Genomic DNA, 18,837 nt, shown 5'->3' on the forward strand with positions numbered 1-18,837 from the left:
CTTTTGGAGAACCTAGGTGGGTTGTCATTGACGTCACTCAGGGTGATGTTGATGGTGGTGGTCCCTGCCAGACCCCCTAACTGGCCGCCCATGTCTTTGGCCTGGATGAGAACCTGATACAGCTCCTTCACTTCCCGGTCCATGTTGGGTAGAGCTGTCCTGATCACCCCTGTGCACAGATCGAAAGAGAGCGAGAGAGTTAATGGAAAGAAGAGACCAGAGAAAAGGACGATAAAGGGATCGTGAAGTAGACAGAGAGTGTAGATGAAGAGGCTGTGAATACAGGCAGGTATCAGTGTGTGGAGAGAATCGGATTACAGAAAAGAGGGTAAGGTGAGGAGAAGAATAGGGTTTAGACCTGAGAATGAGGCCTGCTGAGAAAGGGATGTGAATGGTAATCTAAAATAACAGACACAATTGAGAAGAAAATTGAGAGCGGCAAAAAAAAAGCAAATGGATTAGAGTCTATAGCATTGTGAAAAAGGAAACCAAAGCAAATTGAACTTAAAGGTGCAGTGTGTCATTTCTGTGCTATTTTTGGTGCCCTGAAAATCGATTAACCTCTCAGCATGACCTACCCACATTACATTAGTGTTGTTTTAGGGTTCAACTTAGTGTTTGTGGGTTATAGATTAGTCCTGCTTCATAAAATTTGCTACATATTCTTATAAGTATGTCCTGGCTTATGAGATGTTTCCTACATTTTTTACATTTATCATGCTGGTAAAATGTACCAACAGGCTTTAACCCAAATAACACTGTGTGCTACTCAATGGAACAAAATCCAAACAATGGGTTGAGGATTCGCTAATGCTCTGATGCCATAACTAAATACCTTTTTATCTATTAATGGCTGATATTTTGCTGTACTTGACCATTCTCAACCTTTTCTCTGACTGTTAGAATTAAAGGAATAGGGTTCAATTCATGTGAAGCAGCATAATATCAATAAACACAAAAAATGATTCGGAAGTGATAAAGGTTATAGCGAGGCACTTACTATGAAAGTAAACGTGGCCAATTTTTGGAGGATTTAAAAGCATAAATCTAAAGCTTATTATTTTACAGTACAAAAGCACTTTTCTATACATTTTTACCTAATGAAACTTGTGTATTATATGAGCTGCTCTCTTCATTTTTGTGGTTCTAATAGCTATTACATAGTTTTTTTTCACACTTTTTTTCCAATGTTAACATGCACAATATTTGCGTCTTGTGGTTCTACATTTGAAACAGTATTTTTCTGTATTGTGACGTGTTTCTGATTAAAACGGCTTCTCGAACAATACAATTGTAAGGTGTGACTTGATTTTGTTACATCAACAATTGATTAGACATCCCTAATGGAAGGGAATGTGACTGTTCTTGCATTCAAAATACATGTTTGTGGTAATCTACATTTGTGCCACAAGATTGAGCTTCTCCGGAATATTCCATTAAACAGATTTTTTGATGTACCTTTAAGACTTCATGCATCATGGCTTTTGTTTTGATTGGCTTCTTCACATGGAAAGTTCATATTGGTTGATTTTTCCATACACATTGCAAGTTGATGAACATTGAATAGGTCTTTATGTAAATTTGTGCATGCATATGTTAATGTATTTATGGTTTTGACCACCATGACGATGCATGAATCATTTTTGCAGTTTAGTCTCCATAAATGCTTTCGGTGGACGCATTAGAATATGTCTACATAGTACATTAAAGGCTGGAAAAATATATGGCTATGTGGTTCTTTGAAGGAAAAAAATTCTTGATATTACATTATACCCCCTTCAGAGCACATTATTGCTTCTAGCAATCAGCTGTTAAAAAAGGGGAAAGCTCTCCTGGGTTCTTTAAAGTTCCAGCACATAGATGGTACCATAGAATTTAAAAATGTTATCCTTGGGCATCAGACTGTAGCACCTTTCCTGAAACTAGTGATGTACACCTTTGCCTTCAAGTGTTTTTCTCTAGCTAAAAGATTGAGGTCAGTCCTAAAGCTTCGGATACTTAACTGTCTTAACAAGACGACAAAGCCAATGTAGCAACACCTTTCCTCGCTTTTCTTCCATAAAGCACAACTAATGCATTTCCCAATGCCACAAGAAGCTTTCCCAGATCAAGAGAGCACTTCATAGGATGAATTAGATATGGCGGTGAGCAGTTAAAAAGGCCACAAACCTTCATACAATGCCAGTTTCAAATGAAACGTAAAAGGGATGTCACATGTGATTCTCTGGACCTGTTACATGAGGATCTGTTTTTTGACTTTAGTTTCGCATGGACAGATCACTCTTTAAGTTTGTGTCAGTAATTAAATGAATAGTTCACCTAAAATTACATTTTGGTTAACACTTGATAATAACTGCATGCTATGAATCATTAGTTAAGCATTAGTAAATTGTTAATTCATCATTTATAAATCATTAATAGACTTTAATAAGCAGTTTATAAAAAAGCTATACATGTTTTATTCTTGATTTATAAGCATATCTATATTGTTTTTTTTTTTCATACTTTATTGAAATTACATTTATAAACCAGTTATTTAGGAGTCGTCAGTGGTTCATGGATCATGGTCATGGTCATGGTTCATGGTCGTCAGTGGTTCATGGATCATTTAGAAAGTGTAAGTAAATAATTCATAAACTATTTAAATGTGCATTTATGCATCTCATTATTTAGATATATAGTTATAGTTACTTGTGTGTTAATAAATGCTTTATTAACATGCAATTCATGATTAATTCAGGTAGTTATAAAATATTTAGTAGTTGTCAGATTAATAGCATGCAGTTATTATAAAGTGTTACCAAATTTTGTAATTTACTGTATCATCATGCATTTTTTCTTGCATTGAAAGCAGTCTCTATGCCCGAGATCTTCCTTTTGTATTTCAAAGATGGAAGAAAGAAAATAACACAGGATTGGAACTGCATGGGGGTGATTAAATGATGGCAAACTTAGTTTTTTTGGGGGGTGAACTATTCCTTTAAGATGTGTTTCCTGAGTCTATTTTCTCCCACGACTCTCAGCATTGCATTTGATTTCACACCCTGCCTTTCCCCCCCTCCTTCGTCTCACAGCTTTTGTTTACTGTCGATTTGTGTTGGCATTTTTTTTATTATGGCCTGGGACAAAACCAGATTTTTCTTCCTTACTAGTCATTTGATTTGTTCGGCTGCAGAATGTCACCCTTTGAGCCCCCACGGGTTTGCTGATATCAGGATATTATATTTTTATTCATGTATTCCTGTTTGCTATGCTTCACACTTGTACATGGGGCTGTAAACATACTGAAATCAAGTGTGAAATGCTCGCACATGCTCTGTGCATAAAGTTTACTTTGCAGGTTTGGGCTTTAATGCAGTGGACGGTCATTTGTGGATTCACATTCTTTGCCGTAAACGCCCCTGAATATTGCATAACAAAATATTCACTGGCAGAAAATAAAAGGCAGTTTATTTGCTGCATCATTTGAACTGGTGTTACAGTTCTTCCAGCCATATAAACAACAGGAAAATCCATTTGCTTTTGCTGACTTTATTTTCTACGTGGAGGGTATTGGGGTTTGAAAAGTAGCACCCGATTGTATAATTATAGTTCTATTCAGGCCTGTTTAGCTGACAGGATGCCCGTTTCTGTTCCGCTATTCAAAATTAATTGTTCATTTTAAGTTACAAATCCATTTTCTTGGCTGGCCACATTATCAAATCAAACCGCCAAGCTTATTTGTCTAATAGGGTCAATGAATGTAATTATGTTGAAACCTGTGAACTGTGAAATTAATGAGCCTAGCCTGTTGTTATTACTCAAACAAGGCAGAGGATGTTTGTTATAATAATAATTATTTCCATTTTTAATGTAGCAAAACATTTTTCTGTATGTCTACTATAAAATATTCAGGAGTGTTTTACCTGTTTTGGGGTCGACGGAGAAGTACGGCTGGCCGTGCAGTATGCTGTACACCACCCTGGCACTGTTGCCGTATGTAGGGTCGTCTGCATCTGTTGCCGTCACTTTCATCACGTACGTACCTGCAAACAGACAGAGGATATTCGTTTGTGTTAAACTGCATGAAAGTATATATGTGAAAGAAGTGCTTTTTTCAAGGTTATAACTGTAATAGTTCATGGATCGGCCCTTGGTAGATTGAATGTAGGGTTTGACCGTGACTCGAAAACAGGCCTATATAGGCAAGTCATTATATGCGTTGGTCCTGATGGGCTGACATAAAACCAAGTAGATTCCTATGTAGGCCAACTGATTTCCACTGCATTTCGATATGTCTGAAATAGCAGTTTTCACATTACAAAGGCAGCACTTTTAAATTGCCCAATAAATGACAAACAATCCGTACTGTAGAATGAGCTGATGGTCACGGGCCGCTGAATCACCTTGTTTTACTGAAATTGCAGAATTCTGCACGCCAACCATCTCGCAGTTTAGCAGCAATAGTGTGTTGTTCTAGAACAGTTTCCTGATTGTATCCATATCACACTCCTGCTTTTTGTATATTGCTTATAGCAGTGGTCACCAACCTTTTCAAGCCAAAGATCTCTGACCTTGGACTTGATGAAAGGCAAGACCTACCTATAGATTCAGATTTTTTTTACAAGCAAATTGGCAATTTTTTTTCTTTGTTTAAGCAAATTTATTTGTTGTTTATTTGGTCTATAACAGGCCAAACTGGCCTTAAAACAATTTGAAATTAGAGGCAACCACTGCATTTTAATCACAATCCAAACAAAGATACACACATGTAGCATGAGCAGTTGTTTTTTATTAAAATTTCAAGACTAAGAGCAAATGCAGAATGGTCTGACTTTAGCTTTGTGAAATTGTTACATAAGCGCACCTGCACAAAACAAAAAAAGATGGACTGAATGAAAATGGCAGAAGGTGGCGCTTATTGAAAATACATAATTTATTTGGCAACTACTGTAAAAATGGAATTTTTTCTTCCTATACTGTATTTCAAGCATTGTGAACAGTGATCTTGCTGGGCCTATTTACACCTGGTCACTTCATGTGTTTTTACCAACCTGGTCTCATTGTGAAAATGTACCTCTGGCAATGTTTTTGCAAACCGCCAAAATACGTACCAATATGTACATATCTCTGCAGTTTCAAAGTGAAATGAACACTAGAGGCAGTAAAACAGCAAGCACTTTTTATCGTTTTTTTTTTTCCATGTAAATGAATCAATTTTGGAGTTTGCGTCACTTAATCTGCTCCATATGCTCGGCTTTTTTATATAATAAGTTTGCTCAGTAGCTCAGCTGGTACAGATTTGTACTTGTAATAATGAAAGCTCAGGTACGAATCCCGTGAAAGACAAGTCATGATAAAAGAGCTCAAAGATGAGTTCACAGAAGCTAACAAGACATGGTTACTATTGTATTTTTGTCACATTTGCTTTTGTTAACACTATCGGTTAGGTTTAGGGTTTAGTGTAGGTGTACGTTAAAAAAACAATGTCACAAAACGTCAGACTGACGCTCATCTGTTCCGGGAAAAAAAACGAAGCTTTTGGCGGCACCCAGTGGACATATCACTTTGAAACTGCAGTGATATGTACATATTGGTACGTATTTTGGGGTTTGCAAAAACGTTGCCAGAGGTACATTTTCGCAATGAGACCAGGCTGGTTTTTACTGATCAGATATCTATTTGATGCATCTATTTTATTTTTTATTTCGATCTTTAATTCCCGCGCTATATGCAAATTTTCACATCACCGAGATCAATAAATATGAGCTGCATTTTATTAATCAACAGCTAATTTCAAAATCAAGGACCGTAATAGGAGAGAGAGCGGCATAAGCACTAAGATCCATAGACTTTAAAAAAAATAAGTAAGATAATTAAGTTTCTTTACTTTTAATGATGATGATGATTACACTTACTTACAATTTCATTTGCGGCAGTTTTCTGAAGAGGACCTGTTCGTCTGTGGCGATGTATGCTGCAGTAGCGCTGTAATATCTGACTATAACATGACATTTGCTCTCACACATTTATTTATTAGCAATGTTGGGAGGAGTAAAATGTACATATGTGGTTTCAACAACCCGATGCATTTACACTTGTGCAAATCTGGAATAGAGATCAGCCAAAATTAAACAATAAAACGTGCGGTTTCTGATTTATGGCTGGTCGATTTGTGCGGTTGCACTCGCACAAATGCTCCCAAATAAATTATGAGGTTGCACAGCATATAGGGAAAATTTGAGCCTGATAATGTGTGTTTTTAATTATTTTTATTTTATTTTCTCAAGCTACTGGGACAGTAATAAAGATCGCAATCGATGGGTTGGCGACCATTGGTTTATAGGAATATAGTCTCAGCCTCAGACTTCACGCCCACGGACAGTTGGCTGAATGTCTGATGCATATGGCACACTTATCTGGAAACACTTCAGAAGTTTTGAAGTCATCATCTGATTGGTTGAATTCTACAGGATGTCCGCTAGACGTGTGTGTTGCATTCTTTAATAGTCCGCCTGGAAACAAATGCCGTGAAGCCAAACCACAACTGTGACAATGAGCGCTTACCAGGGTCAACTAAATGCTGGATTTTCAAAAGTATGTGAAGTTTATCTATCTATCTATCTATCTATCTATCTATCTATCTATCTATCTATCTATCTATCTATCTATCTATCTATCTATCTATCTATCTATCTATCTATCTATCTATCCATCTATCCCATCCATCCATCCATCCATCCATCCATCCATCCATCCATCGTTCTATCAATCATTAAAGGTCCCATGGCATGGCATTTTTCTATTATTTTATAATGTTTCCTGAGGTGTACTTATATTGTTAGTATGACTTTTACATCATAAAATGTCATAATTTAGAAATAAAAGGCATTTTTTCTATACTGCTGTTTGCCCTGTGGCTGAATGCCCTGCTTCAAGAGGCGTGTCTGCTGTGAGACTTCAGTAAAAACGCCCACTGTTGTGATTGGCTGACATCTTTGTATTTTAAATGAGCGGAGGGGGCGTGGTTTAACTTGGTCTACGAGGCATGAGCAGGCACAAGCTGCTGCCAGAGAGATGGATGGACCTGAGTTCACTTCACATCAGTTCTCAGCATGTCTGAACTGTTTTAGTTACAGCATATACTTCAGGTTATTAGTCTATTTCTAGTCGGAGGGACTGTCACTCATGTCAGAAAGTTAGTAACTTTAGTAAATTATGGATCAGCGCTGACTGGAGACGCGAACCGTTTAGAACGATTCAGTCCGATTTGGTGAACTGATTCGGTTCACTAAAAAGAACAGGTTCAAAAGAAAGATCGTTCGCGAACCGGACATCACTAACGTACCAGAGACGGAGCTCAGCGATCGCTAACAAAGTTATTTATAGTACCTACTGAGTAATGAGAGCGCTGTCAGTCAGCGCGAGTTTATTGTGTTTGTATCTGAGAGTTCTGAATAAACACGAGTCCCAGTCACACCGAGTCCGTCTTCATCATTATTACCAACTTTGTAACACATGCAAAGTACCATTACAGCTGTCGAGATGAACGAGTTAAAAGTAAGTGTTGATAATAGCATTATTTTTCAAATAAAATAAAAGCGTCAGTGACGCGCGTTGAGTAAGTTACACAGCGCAAACAAAGACACAACAGCAGTAATCGAATGTAATCCAGTTTATTGTGGGGCTAGGCTGGCTAGCCCGAATATGCTCACGCTTACCCCCCTTCTGCTTAATCTCACGCCGCGTTTGGTGCCTCCGCTGTGGGCCAGATGCAGTACTGGGGGTCGGGGATGTTGAAGGCCAACGGCCAGTGCAGCCCGAGCTTCGGCGTGTGTGAGGCCGATGTTGAGCAGAAACTCATGACTGTATGCACATTTTAGAACCGATAGACGCGACGAGGACGTACAAAAACACTGACTCACAAGATAGAAAACACGAAAACACCGTTCTGTCTGGAGAGAGAGAAGCCGCATTGTGTGCACGAATAATAAATAATTAGCTACACATCAGAAATTACTGATCACAGATCAGAAGGAACTGAAAAAAGACTTCTGTTTTCATTTGTACATCCAAACACTGAGAAACTGCCAGCGTTCACTCGTTCACAAGGAATGATCTCTCGAGCGTTTGCATGGGTGTGGCAGATTCTCTGGGTGGAGGAAAGGGAGTTAACCGTTCCTGCTTGGACGTCAAACCAGGAGACTTCAGGATTGGCTCGTCTGGCCTGTCATTTTCTCAAAGGCAGAGAAAGACAGCCAGAACTCGGGTTTACACCGATCAACATTTCTATCCACTTGGGGACAATATTCAGGCTAGGGGAACTCATATTAATGTTGAAAAACCTCATAAAATGAAAATTTCATGCCATGGGACCTTTAATTAAATATTATATAAAGATATTGCCTTTTTATGCTAGATTATTTTGAACGCTTTCTTTATTAGAAGAACATACACTGCAGAATTGTGCAAAAGAACAGGGATATTTCATAAGAAAGTACATAGGGTCAGTTTTGATTTGAAGTTGTATTTTATGAAATCTCTCAAACCACAAAGTAGAATGAATTATCACAGTGTACTGTTTGAGATGAGAAAATAAACTTGAAGGCCTTGGAAGAGAGAGAGAGAGAGAGAGAGAGAGAGAGAGAGAGAGAGAGAGAGAGAGAGAGAGAGAGAGAGAGAGAGAGAGAGAGAGAGAGAGAGAGAGAGAGAGAGAGAGAGAGAGAGAGAGAGAGAGAGAGAGAGAGAGAGAGAGAGAGAGAGAGAGAGAGAGAGAGAGAGAGAGAGAGAGAGAGAGAGAGAGAGAGAGAGAGAGAGAGAGAGAGAGAGAGAGAGAGAGAGATGGGGGAAAACAAAAGAAACCAAGAAGTAATTGTACAGATTTTAAATCAAGGCCATTTCCCAATGGAAGTAATTTCCAACCAACTGATGCAATTCCATTTGATTTATTTATATATATATTTTTTGTTCTCTCAGCACACATCAATATGCTTTCAGATTGTTCTGGACTCCACATAAAGAGGTGAAAAGCATTAAAAACCCACACAGTTCACCTCCTTTAAATGACCTCCAAATTGCAGTTACAAAATCCTGTAACCCGATGAAAAATACATCTAAAGTCAAGAAATATGGGAAAAGCCAAGGCAGAACTGCAGGAATCCTCCTCTCTTGTTTAGAAAAACTCACTTATGCCTTTGTGGTGGCAGCAGCCACAATAGAAATCACACAGATGCCTGCAAAATAGGCCTATAACTTCAATGTTGGACTATGGTGCTTATAAACAGGTCTATTCACATTTCGCTATCTGAGATCATGAGTAGCTTTGATTCAGCTGGGAAGGGGGAGGGTTTCACTTCATTTCGTTGCCATTCAGATCAAGGAAAAGGCAATCTCAAAGTGAATTACCCTGATCTGTCATCCTCAGGGGAAGCAACATGAAAAGGGCTTTGGTGCAGGATAGGACATGTAGTTTATTAAGCTCGACACCAAATTGCATGTCAGACTTTTTTTTTTTTAACCTCTTGCCATGCAAAGCTTTTCTTATTTATTTTGTTTATCTGAATATATATTTGGCAAATTTTTCCTCACTTTGTGTTGGAGGTCTTCTACAACATACTAGTATCATAATATCATATAATATACATTGCACATCACCACCTTTTTCAATGATTCTCAAACGACTCAACGGATGAATCTACTCTACTCTGATTGGCCAGATGGCCCATTCTGTTACGATTGGCCTACCACTTGCGCGTGTCGGAAGCTAAACGCCTATTACTGAACTTCAGCTCTGGAAGCTTCCTCAGTCCTCAGCGATTGTACACACTGTATGGACAGTAATGCTGGCGTTGATTTTACCATTTCATTCCGAGCACGAGTCCGATGATGTGACATTGGAAGGACTCAATCCGATCCTCCATTGGAAGGACGACTTGAGCAGGACATTTTTCAGTGATACACTACTCTTTTTGAGGTACATTATGAGTTTCAACTGTAATTCCTCACCATCAGCATTAACAAGAGTATGTCATCAACAAACCCATGTGTATATTTCTAATTTATTGCAGTGCACATGCGGGAACTGTATCAATAACAGCGCATGCGTTAGCCGAGCACTAAAGTGAATGACTGTAATCTGCATTAATAGACACAGTTTTAGGTAATAGTGGCCCACAACTGATTAGTAGAAGTATTTCATTAAGACAGTAATAACGTGAGTTAGCCAGTTAATCAGAGACCTACACAATAAACACAAAACTACGTATTTTGAACACCCGGTAGAAAATATATGCATCAATTATTATTTATACTTACATATAACTAGGGATGCACCGAATCCAGATTTTTGGGGTTCGGCCGAATACTGAATCCACTGGTTAAGATTCTGCCAAATCCGAAACCGAATACCCAATCCTACTCCCATCCTCAGTCCATTATCATAGTAAACACATTAATGAAGTAAACAACGTCAATAGCAGTGTAATGATGCTCATATTGCAAAATATGCTATGCAGTATTATAGTACAGCAGTAGTACAAGCTCCTGACTGGTGGAAAGCAAATTAAAGGCACTGGCCACTCAAGCAAGGCATTTTCTCTGTATTTCCCGGGCATCAGTGCCATCTGAAGCCTTGTTTAAGGCTTTTCATAGTGTGGTTTTGGTCAAGTTTACTAAAGTAAACATTGTCACGTGTGTTCTTCTCACCACTGTTTCCTGATGGTTTATAGAACAATTACTCCGAGTCGCCCTCACAACGGAGAGTGCAGAAGGTGTGCGCGCAGTCATTGGAGGTTTGCGCTGCAGAGACAGACGAAAGTATAAACAAGGCTTGAGAGGGTGTTTTCTGCCGCGGGTTTAACTGTCAACAGGGTGTGCTCCAGACTAACCCACATCACTTAGACATGTTACTTAAAAAAAAATAAAAACCATACAAGGTGTGGATTGAGGTAGGCCTGCTATTTTTATTTGACAAAAAAACTATTCCAGTTCTTCAAAGCTTCAAAAGGATTCAGTGTATTTTCGTTTTGTCATCTTAATTTGGTAATTATTTAAGTGAAAAATATTTAGTGTAGGCCTATTTACTTTATTATTTTTATTTATATTTTATCTGATCTGTATGCTGGTAAAATAAACCCGTCTTTTTAACAGGTCACAGACACTCGTCAATCGTATTTTTATTTAATGCCAATTCAATATTATAATCTTATCAGTTAACGGTTAATAATCGGATAATGAGCAGCAGTTGTCGGTTGGGAAAATTAACCGAAATGAGCATCCCTACAGCAGTGTATGTTTAATTTAATTTAATTTTAATTAAGAATAGTCAACATTATGCCAGGATGACTGTCCTTCCTTTGCCGTACCTGAAGTTGCTGCATTTTGGCTGCTGTCTGTAGATTCCTTCATGCACAACTCATATTCTTTCGGATACGCAAATTATTTAACAGCGGCTATTGTTCAGGGTCCTTGCCACCACGAGACAAATCTGCATTGCAAATTGAACATGTAGCTTGACTTGAATCGCCTTCTTTTGACTTAAAGTACTGCCAAACAACACGTTTTCTGTTCAGAAGTTCCATTTTCACTTTCTCACAGCCGACTGCATTCGAACAGTCCAGCTGGTAAACACGGTCCCATAATCAACGGCGGCGCCATTATGTTCAACCACTGCGTCTGAAGCTGAATCCTGGAATCGGTGCATCCCTACATATAACAATAAACTGGTACTTACCCATCTTTCAAGAGCAAGCGTTTTGCGAATCCTGCATTGAACTCAGAGATTTGAGAAGCAGTCATCAGTAAAATTATGTGTTTGAGAACGTGTGTAGTTGTTTGCGGGTGGACAATGTACAACATAGGTGGGCATTTTGCAAATGTCTGTGACGTAGAACCGTAACACAGTAGGATTTGTTTTAAAAAAGACTCGTTTAGGCGGTTCAGAGTCGATTCTTTCTTTTGGTAGACAATAACTTTATTTATCATGCACTTTTGACTTTACAACTTTGTAGAGCGTTTACATTCACAGACAACTATATTACACACTGCATGAAGGGGAATATAAAAAAACCATAATAGGGGCACTTTAATAAAATAAATAAATAAATGCTTAATTCTAAGCAAAGCTGTTTCCCATTTGCTTTGTACAGAAGAAATGCACTGATTTAAATCAGTGATGATATGCACGGTATGTTGTAACAAGTGATTTCTCTCCTGTAATTTTCAATTTTACCATATCAGCTTTCTTTCTCAGTATCAACGCTCTATGCACACTGTATTTCCATTTGTTTTATCCTTACAATCATCAATAATGATATATCACATGATATCTTCATGTGGGGATAATCATGTGGATTATCCAGCAGTGATACATTGTGTTCATAACTGGGACTGTTTTAATCTAGACGGGCCTTTATTCCATAATTAAATATCTTGGGTTAATTAACTGTTCAACTGCGTTCTTGATTTTAAAACTCCAATGACTTGATGAATGCAGTTTATTTACGTTATGTGTGTGTGTGTGTGTGTGTGTGAGTTGGTAGATAGATGACCTCAAAGTTAATAAACATGGATTAAAAGCCAAAAATGTGTAACAGTTTTTAAGTGTAATAGTATTCTGCAGCATTGCTTTCTGTGACCACATGGGAACCACTTGAATTACATGCTACAACAGACCACTCAACAGTAGACACTAACGTAGTACTGCGATAAGTAACTTATAACAAAATAAAGGGTATCAAGACAAAAACATTATTGCAATTTTTAAAAAAAACGTCATGTTTACTTGCATATCATTGTTTCATAATGCTGAAGCACAAAATACTTATTTTCAAAAACTTACAGATTTATGAATAGTTCCACCAAATCTTGCTTTTCCTAAAAAAGTCAGTGAATGCTTTCATTCAGGCCTGTTTTTAAGACTGATGTCTCACTGGGCCTATGACTACAAATGATTATGGGTCCCAGAGAAATCACTGCTTCTGTTTACTGCACTGTACCATTGCAGGCAATTCCTGAAGTTTGTAAAGCAACTTTGTCAAAATTACCATTCATTAAAAATGCAATACAAATATCTCCGAATGGAATTAATTTGGATTAAAGTGAACTAAAGTGTAGGGGAGAGCGGGACACAACCTAACGTGGGGTTAGTTGTAACACACATGGTTTAACACTTTCCATACATGCCAGGATGACGAAAATTAGTGTATTTACTAGTTGCCATAACAACATTATTTAGAGAAAGGGAATTATTTAGAGCCGGGGTTAAATCCCAGTTGCGCAGGTGGGGTATGTTGTAACACTGCGTTACAATGAGCCCCTATTAGAAATATGCTTTTCAATTTTATACTTTTATGAATTCTATTGAGAAACCATGAGAAAAAGGTAAATAACGACTGAGAGTCAATGTTCAGAAATACTTAATTGTTATTATTTTTTACTATGCTGTATAACTGTGTTTTGAGGTGTGTTTGTTGTCAAACTAATATTTTTCTAATGATTAAAAAATGCCATTCTTTTATTTGAAAAGTGCCCCGCTCTCCCCTAGTTTGAGCTGAATTGTTCGAGACAGAAAATAGCTATACGACTTGAAAGGCTATCCTTAGCATTTCTCATAAACACCTTTTATTCTTATGAAAATAAGACTACTTGAAAAACATGGATTGTTGTCATTTTGAATTTATCCGCTTCATGTTTTATCTGTCAAAATAGCTGTGGACTGTTGACAGGCTCTGTTTTGTTTATTTCATTTTGATTTGATTTTAGGTCTGTGTTTTTGTGTCGCAAATTGGTAAAACACTTTATTTCTATAATCCACTTTAGACATTCTACTAAGAAACTGCACATTCTTGTAACTCTCATTAGAGTATAAGTAGACTGTTAGGTTTGGGTTAAAGTTAGTATAATAAGTTGACATGTTGTTGCAAAGTTACTTATAGTCAGTAGCAGATATTAAGCAGACAATCAACTAATACTCTAAAGATTAGTAAAACATTTAAAGTGGACAATCAAAATTTTGGGCCTATTTTAACAATCTAAGAGCATAGTCTAAAGCGCACGGCGCAGGTGCACTTAGGGCGTGTCTGAGTCCACTTTTGCTTTTTCAACAATGGGGAAAATGGTCGGCGTGTTTTGGGCGTAACGTGCAATTAACCAATAAGAGTCTCATCTCTCATTCTCTTTAAAAGCCAGTTGCGCTTGCACCATGGTGGATTGCTATTTACATGATGGAATTTGCCAAACGCTTCTCCAGAGAAGAATCCTTTTATTGTTAATATTTAAAAATGCTTGTGTGCCGCTGCATCCCTGTGTGTAATAAGCAACAGATAGGCGCTTATAGGCACATATTACTAACATGCCCTTTAAATAACACAAAAAATGCTTCGCTATTGACTTTAGATCAGGTTTCAGTTGGTCAATGGCAGTGATGGGAATAACGGCGTTATAGATAAACGGCTTTACTAACGGAAATTTTTTTTTCAGTAACGAGTAATCAAACGAATGACTGTTTCTTCCGTTACAACGCCGTTAGCGTTACTGAGGAAAAAAATGCAAGCGTTACTATAATTGAGCTCACTGAAGCGGTTTTCACCCGAACAGGCTCTCTGTCAGTCGGACCTGCAACGTGTGTGCGGGTGCGCGCGTGCCAGCCATGCGTGTTGGGGGGTGGGTGGGGTGGTACACATCACTGATGATGATTGGTGGGTGGGAGACAAGGTTGAGGTTGATAGGTTGAGTTCACACCAATTTTTTTACGGTCTGTGGTTCACACACACACACACACACACACACACACACACACACACACACACACACACACCATCTATGACGCACACGCATATGCACAGTCAGCGATGGCAAGTTCAACGACTTCAAAGGTAGCTTTCGCAAACTGGAAGTAGCCAATAAGCGCTACTTTTCCCTCATTGAGGTGGAAGGTAAGAATGTCTATGTAACGTGCAACTTATGCCTAGGAAGAAAGAGTCTCTCCACGTCGGTGGCAAGTGATTCTAATCTAATGAAGCGCCTCACAACATCACATGCCGCCACAAAATTAGTGGCCAAAAACACTGGTGATAACGTGAGCTCCACTACCAAAAGGAGTAGTATAGTAGGCCTACTGATAATATTCACACAATATTTACACTATAGTAGGTCTACTGATATTTACAATAATGTATTGAATTTGATAGGTGTCTCTCACATTGTCCCACAGCAATATTACAATAGTGTACATTAATGTACAATGTTTTATAATAGTAATTTATTCTATTTAGTGTCCAATTCATTCATTTAACATATCTAATATTGGGGGCATCCAAGTTATTTGACATATTTGAACATTTGAAGAAGAAAAAAAAAGTAACACAGCAGTTACTTTCCCTGGTAATTAGTTACTTTTATAATGATGTAACTCAGTTACTAACTCAGTTACTATTTGTAAGAAGTAACTAGTAACAATAACTAAATACTTTTTTAAAGTAATGTGCCCAACACTGGTCAATGGTGCCAACAATGCGCCTGAACACACCTCATGTTCAGACCAGCACTCTCATGGCTGAACAGATGGGCACAAATGCGTTTGCTATTTAAACGACGTGGCGCAGGACGTGATAATGGTAACTGCGTTGGGCTGAAACTAGCAAAAAACACTTGCGTCGCATCTGGTGTATGATGTATGATAGGGCCCAAAGCGTGGGCAAATTAACGTGAGAGCGCAATTTAAAAAAAACGCAAATGGGAGTGGAAAGTTCTGTCTGTGACCTACTGATGATACGCAAATTAAAGAAGACAAACGCAGCCGAATCATTTCCATAATGACTAACGCAATCTACCAAAAGCAGTGCAAATTAGTGTCTGGTTTAAGACTTTTTTGCCATTAAAAAATGACGCAAATACCAGTAAATTGACTAGCGCAAACCTTAGTAAATCACCTTGCATGATTCATTTAAATACTCTCCTCCAAGAAATTTTGCGTCTGAAATGGAAATTCCTACAAATGCATATGCAATCAGGTCAGCCGCAAAAATAACCCTTTCCACACCTTTTTAGCTCTATTTTTTTCAATGGGTGTCTTTAGTAAATCCTGACAGTAGTTTTTTTAAAGCCAAAAGAGGGTTTGCACTGGCACAAGCTGTTAGTAAAATCTGGCCCTTGATATACAGTACATTAGACATGTATATTTCTCTCAAAATGATTGTGAAGTAAACAAATGAGAACCCATCAATATTACATTAAATGTGCCCATGTTTTTAAACTAAAATCTTTAATAGATGTTGTTCAGTAAACCCTTCTCATGGCAAATATACCAGAGCATGCATGAATGCAGAGACATTTCTGCTATAAATCTGTGGTCAAATGTTTTTCAAGTCTAATTACAAATAGTAAGTGTTTCAATAGCATGCAGGGAGAGGGAGTGCAAAGAACAACAGTGGGCCTTTCTGTGATGTTTCCAACTGAACTGGTTAACAAACAAGCTTTCTTCTCTTCTTTAGACTATAAATCAGTGAAGCACCCAATTACATGTCATATAACACAAAGGAACCAGCATTTCATCGACCATCATGTTTGCAGGGAAAGTAGCGTCATATTACATAGCTCCCCAGCGTGGCCTCAGGGATTGATGCATTGTCTGCAATCATATTTGACATCATGATTAAGCATATTTGTCCAAATAATGGAGGCCATTATAACTTTAACAAGCTCTGCAATGTGTTCCATGAATGCAAGAGGATAGCGCTACATTGATCTGCTAGTAGTTACGGCGATTGGATTAGGGTGTGTGGAAATCAATACAACTTCTGGCCGGCTTTAGAGACGAGCCTTTCCAGAGAAGCAGAGACAGTAACAAAATAAGGTCCCGTGCTGCCATCATCAGCCAGAGCAGATGCCTTGGTGAAATAATCAGTAATACAATCAAGGTTGAGATGAGAAATCCTACTAGGGCTGTGTAATCCAGTTTGGTGGGGATTTGGAGCCCATGCACTTCTTATTATCTGACGGCACACAGTAATGTCTGGATTAGCTCCCCTCTGCCACGCCAATGAATATTTGGCAAACTCATAACATGAATAATATATGGCCTCCGGCATCCCACGCTGTAACACTGTGGTAATCATCAGTGTAGTCTTTAGGCTTCATTCCGTCCGTCCATCCATCCATCCATCCATCCATCCATCCATCCATATTTCTGCTCCAACATTTGTTTGCATTGTTGCATTATCCTAAAGAACTTAGTTAAGAACTCCTTAAGTTTAGCTGTTTAGTTTTGCTCCAGCATTTGTTCACGTGACGCCGCGACACGCAATACGTTTTTGTCAATACGGGACGATTCTATTTTAGAAACGGCTTCTATTTCTGCGGATGGAACAACAATGTACAAATTATGACAATGATAATTCGAGGTACTGATTATGAGCTTTATCTAATGTTAAAAGAATTGAATTTGAGTTCAAATGTATTTTAGCCATTCTGAAAACGGCAATGGATAATTCACCTTAGATCTTGAAAATAAATGAAAGGAAACAAGAATATTCAAACTGTGAATTCCGTGTCAACAAGCAAGTGCATTCTAAGACAAAGATTGTTTCAGTCACTCAGTATTTCATCTCAGTAATGTATTTTAATAATCCATTTTGTTGCGAGTGCCGTGCACTTGCAGAGAGACTTCTCCCACACGCTGTTCTGATTGGCTGTGATTGATTTTGTCAATCACCATGTGGACCATGGTGTAGTTAGTAGACAGACAAATTGCTTGTCACTGGAATCTTATTGCATCGCTGGTTAGGACATGGTGTAAGCTTCAATATGCCAATTTTCTAACACTATGACTATAATTATTGTAACCTTATGCTATTGACTGGCTTTCATTGCTTAACATTGTGATTTTATTTTATTTACTTTATTTAGAATATTGTTTGTATGGTTCCACTATGCAAAAATAAATTAATTTAAATATTTTATATTTAATGGGAACCATTACAATTTTTACAACCATTAGTTCACATTTATGTAGCATGAACAAACATTCATTTTATTAATATTTATAAACATAAATTCAATGTATTCATTCATTTAATATCAATAAATTGTAAATTGAATAATAAATGCTGTACAAATATTGTTTATTGTTAGTTGATGCTTTCTTAACGCATTTAGTGAATTGAACTATAAACATAAATAAAGGAAAAATCAGCGCTTTACTGACACTATTTCAACCCCTTGCACCCAACACCACCCATGCTTCAGCAGAAGCAACCATCTTAATGGGCTTCTTACCCACAGGTGACATCTCAGGTACACTAGCAGTGTAGGGGCCTTCCAGGAATTTTGGCTCATTGTCGTTGATGTCCTGCACCTTGATGACAAACTCTGACTCTGGTTCCAGTGGACGGTTGGTGTCCATGTCCACCGCTTGCGCTCGTAGCGTGTAGTAAGGCTTCTCCTCCCGATCCAGACTGCGCAAAGCGTGTATGTCCCCGGTGGTCTGGTCGATGGTGAAGATGGTTCCAGCCCCCTCGCCTGAGAGAGTGTATTTCACTGCGCTTTCCCCTTTATCCAAGTCAGTGTGTAACTATGGGACACAGAAAGAATGGCAAAAATGTGTCAAACTGTGGCAAAGATATACAATATACAGTATAATACGGATCTCTGGAATACATTGTGTTTTAATTACCTTATGGTGTATTTGATTGGGTTGCATAATATGTTTAATTAAGAAGTTAAGGGGAAGAACATTGCCTTGTTTTTTTTTTCAATATAGTACATGTAGTTACAGTATATGTTATTCGGTTAGTGGAAGAAATCACTGAAGTGGACTGAAGAATGCTAAATGAACAAAATGTTATCTGTAACTGAAGATTA

General features: G+C 38.0%; 1 protein-coding gene across 1 annotated transcript in view; it reads right to left on the bottom strand.

Moving 5' to 3' along the window:
- Positions 1 to 18,837, bottom strand: part of cdh12b (cadherin 12b) — a 235,316-nt gene that overhangs the window by 81,056 nt on the left and 135,423 nt on the right. Inside the window, exons 3-5 of the mRNA XM_079801388.1 lie at positions 18,253 to 18,547; positions 3,906 to 4,025; positions 2 to 169 (exon numbers count right to left, since the gene is read on the bottom strand). Of these exons, the coding sequence (XP_079657514.1) occupies positions 2 to 169; positions 3,906 to 4,025; positions 18,253 to 18,547 (583 nt within the window). The remainder of the gene's footprint in view (position 1; positions 170 to 3,905; positions 4,026 to 18,252; positions 18,548 to 18,837) is intronic.

Source organism: Gobio gobio (assembly GCF_949357685.1).
Source record: "Gobio gobio genome assembly, chromosome: 20".
In the NCBI taxonomy this organism is placed as follows: domain Eukaryota; kingdom Metazoa; phylum Chordata; class Actinopteri; order Cypriniformes; family Gobionidae; genus Gobio; species Gobio gobio.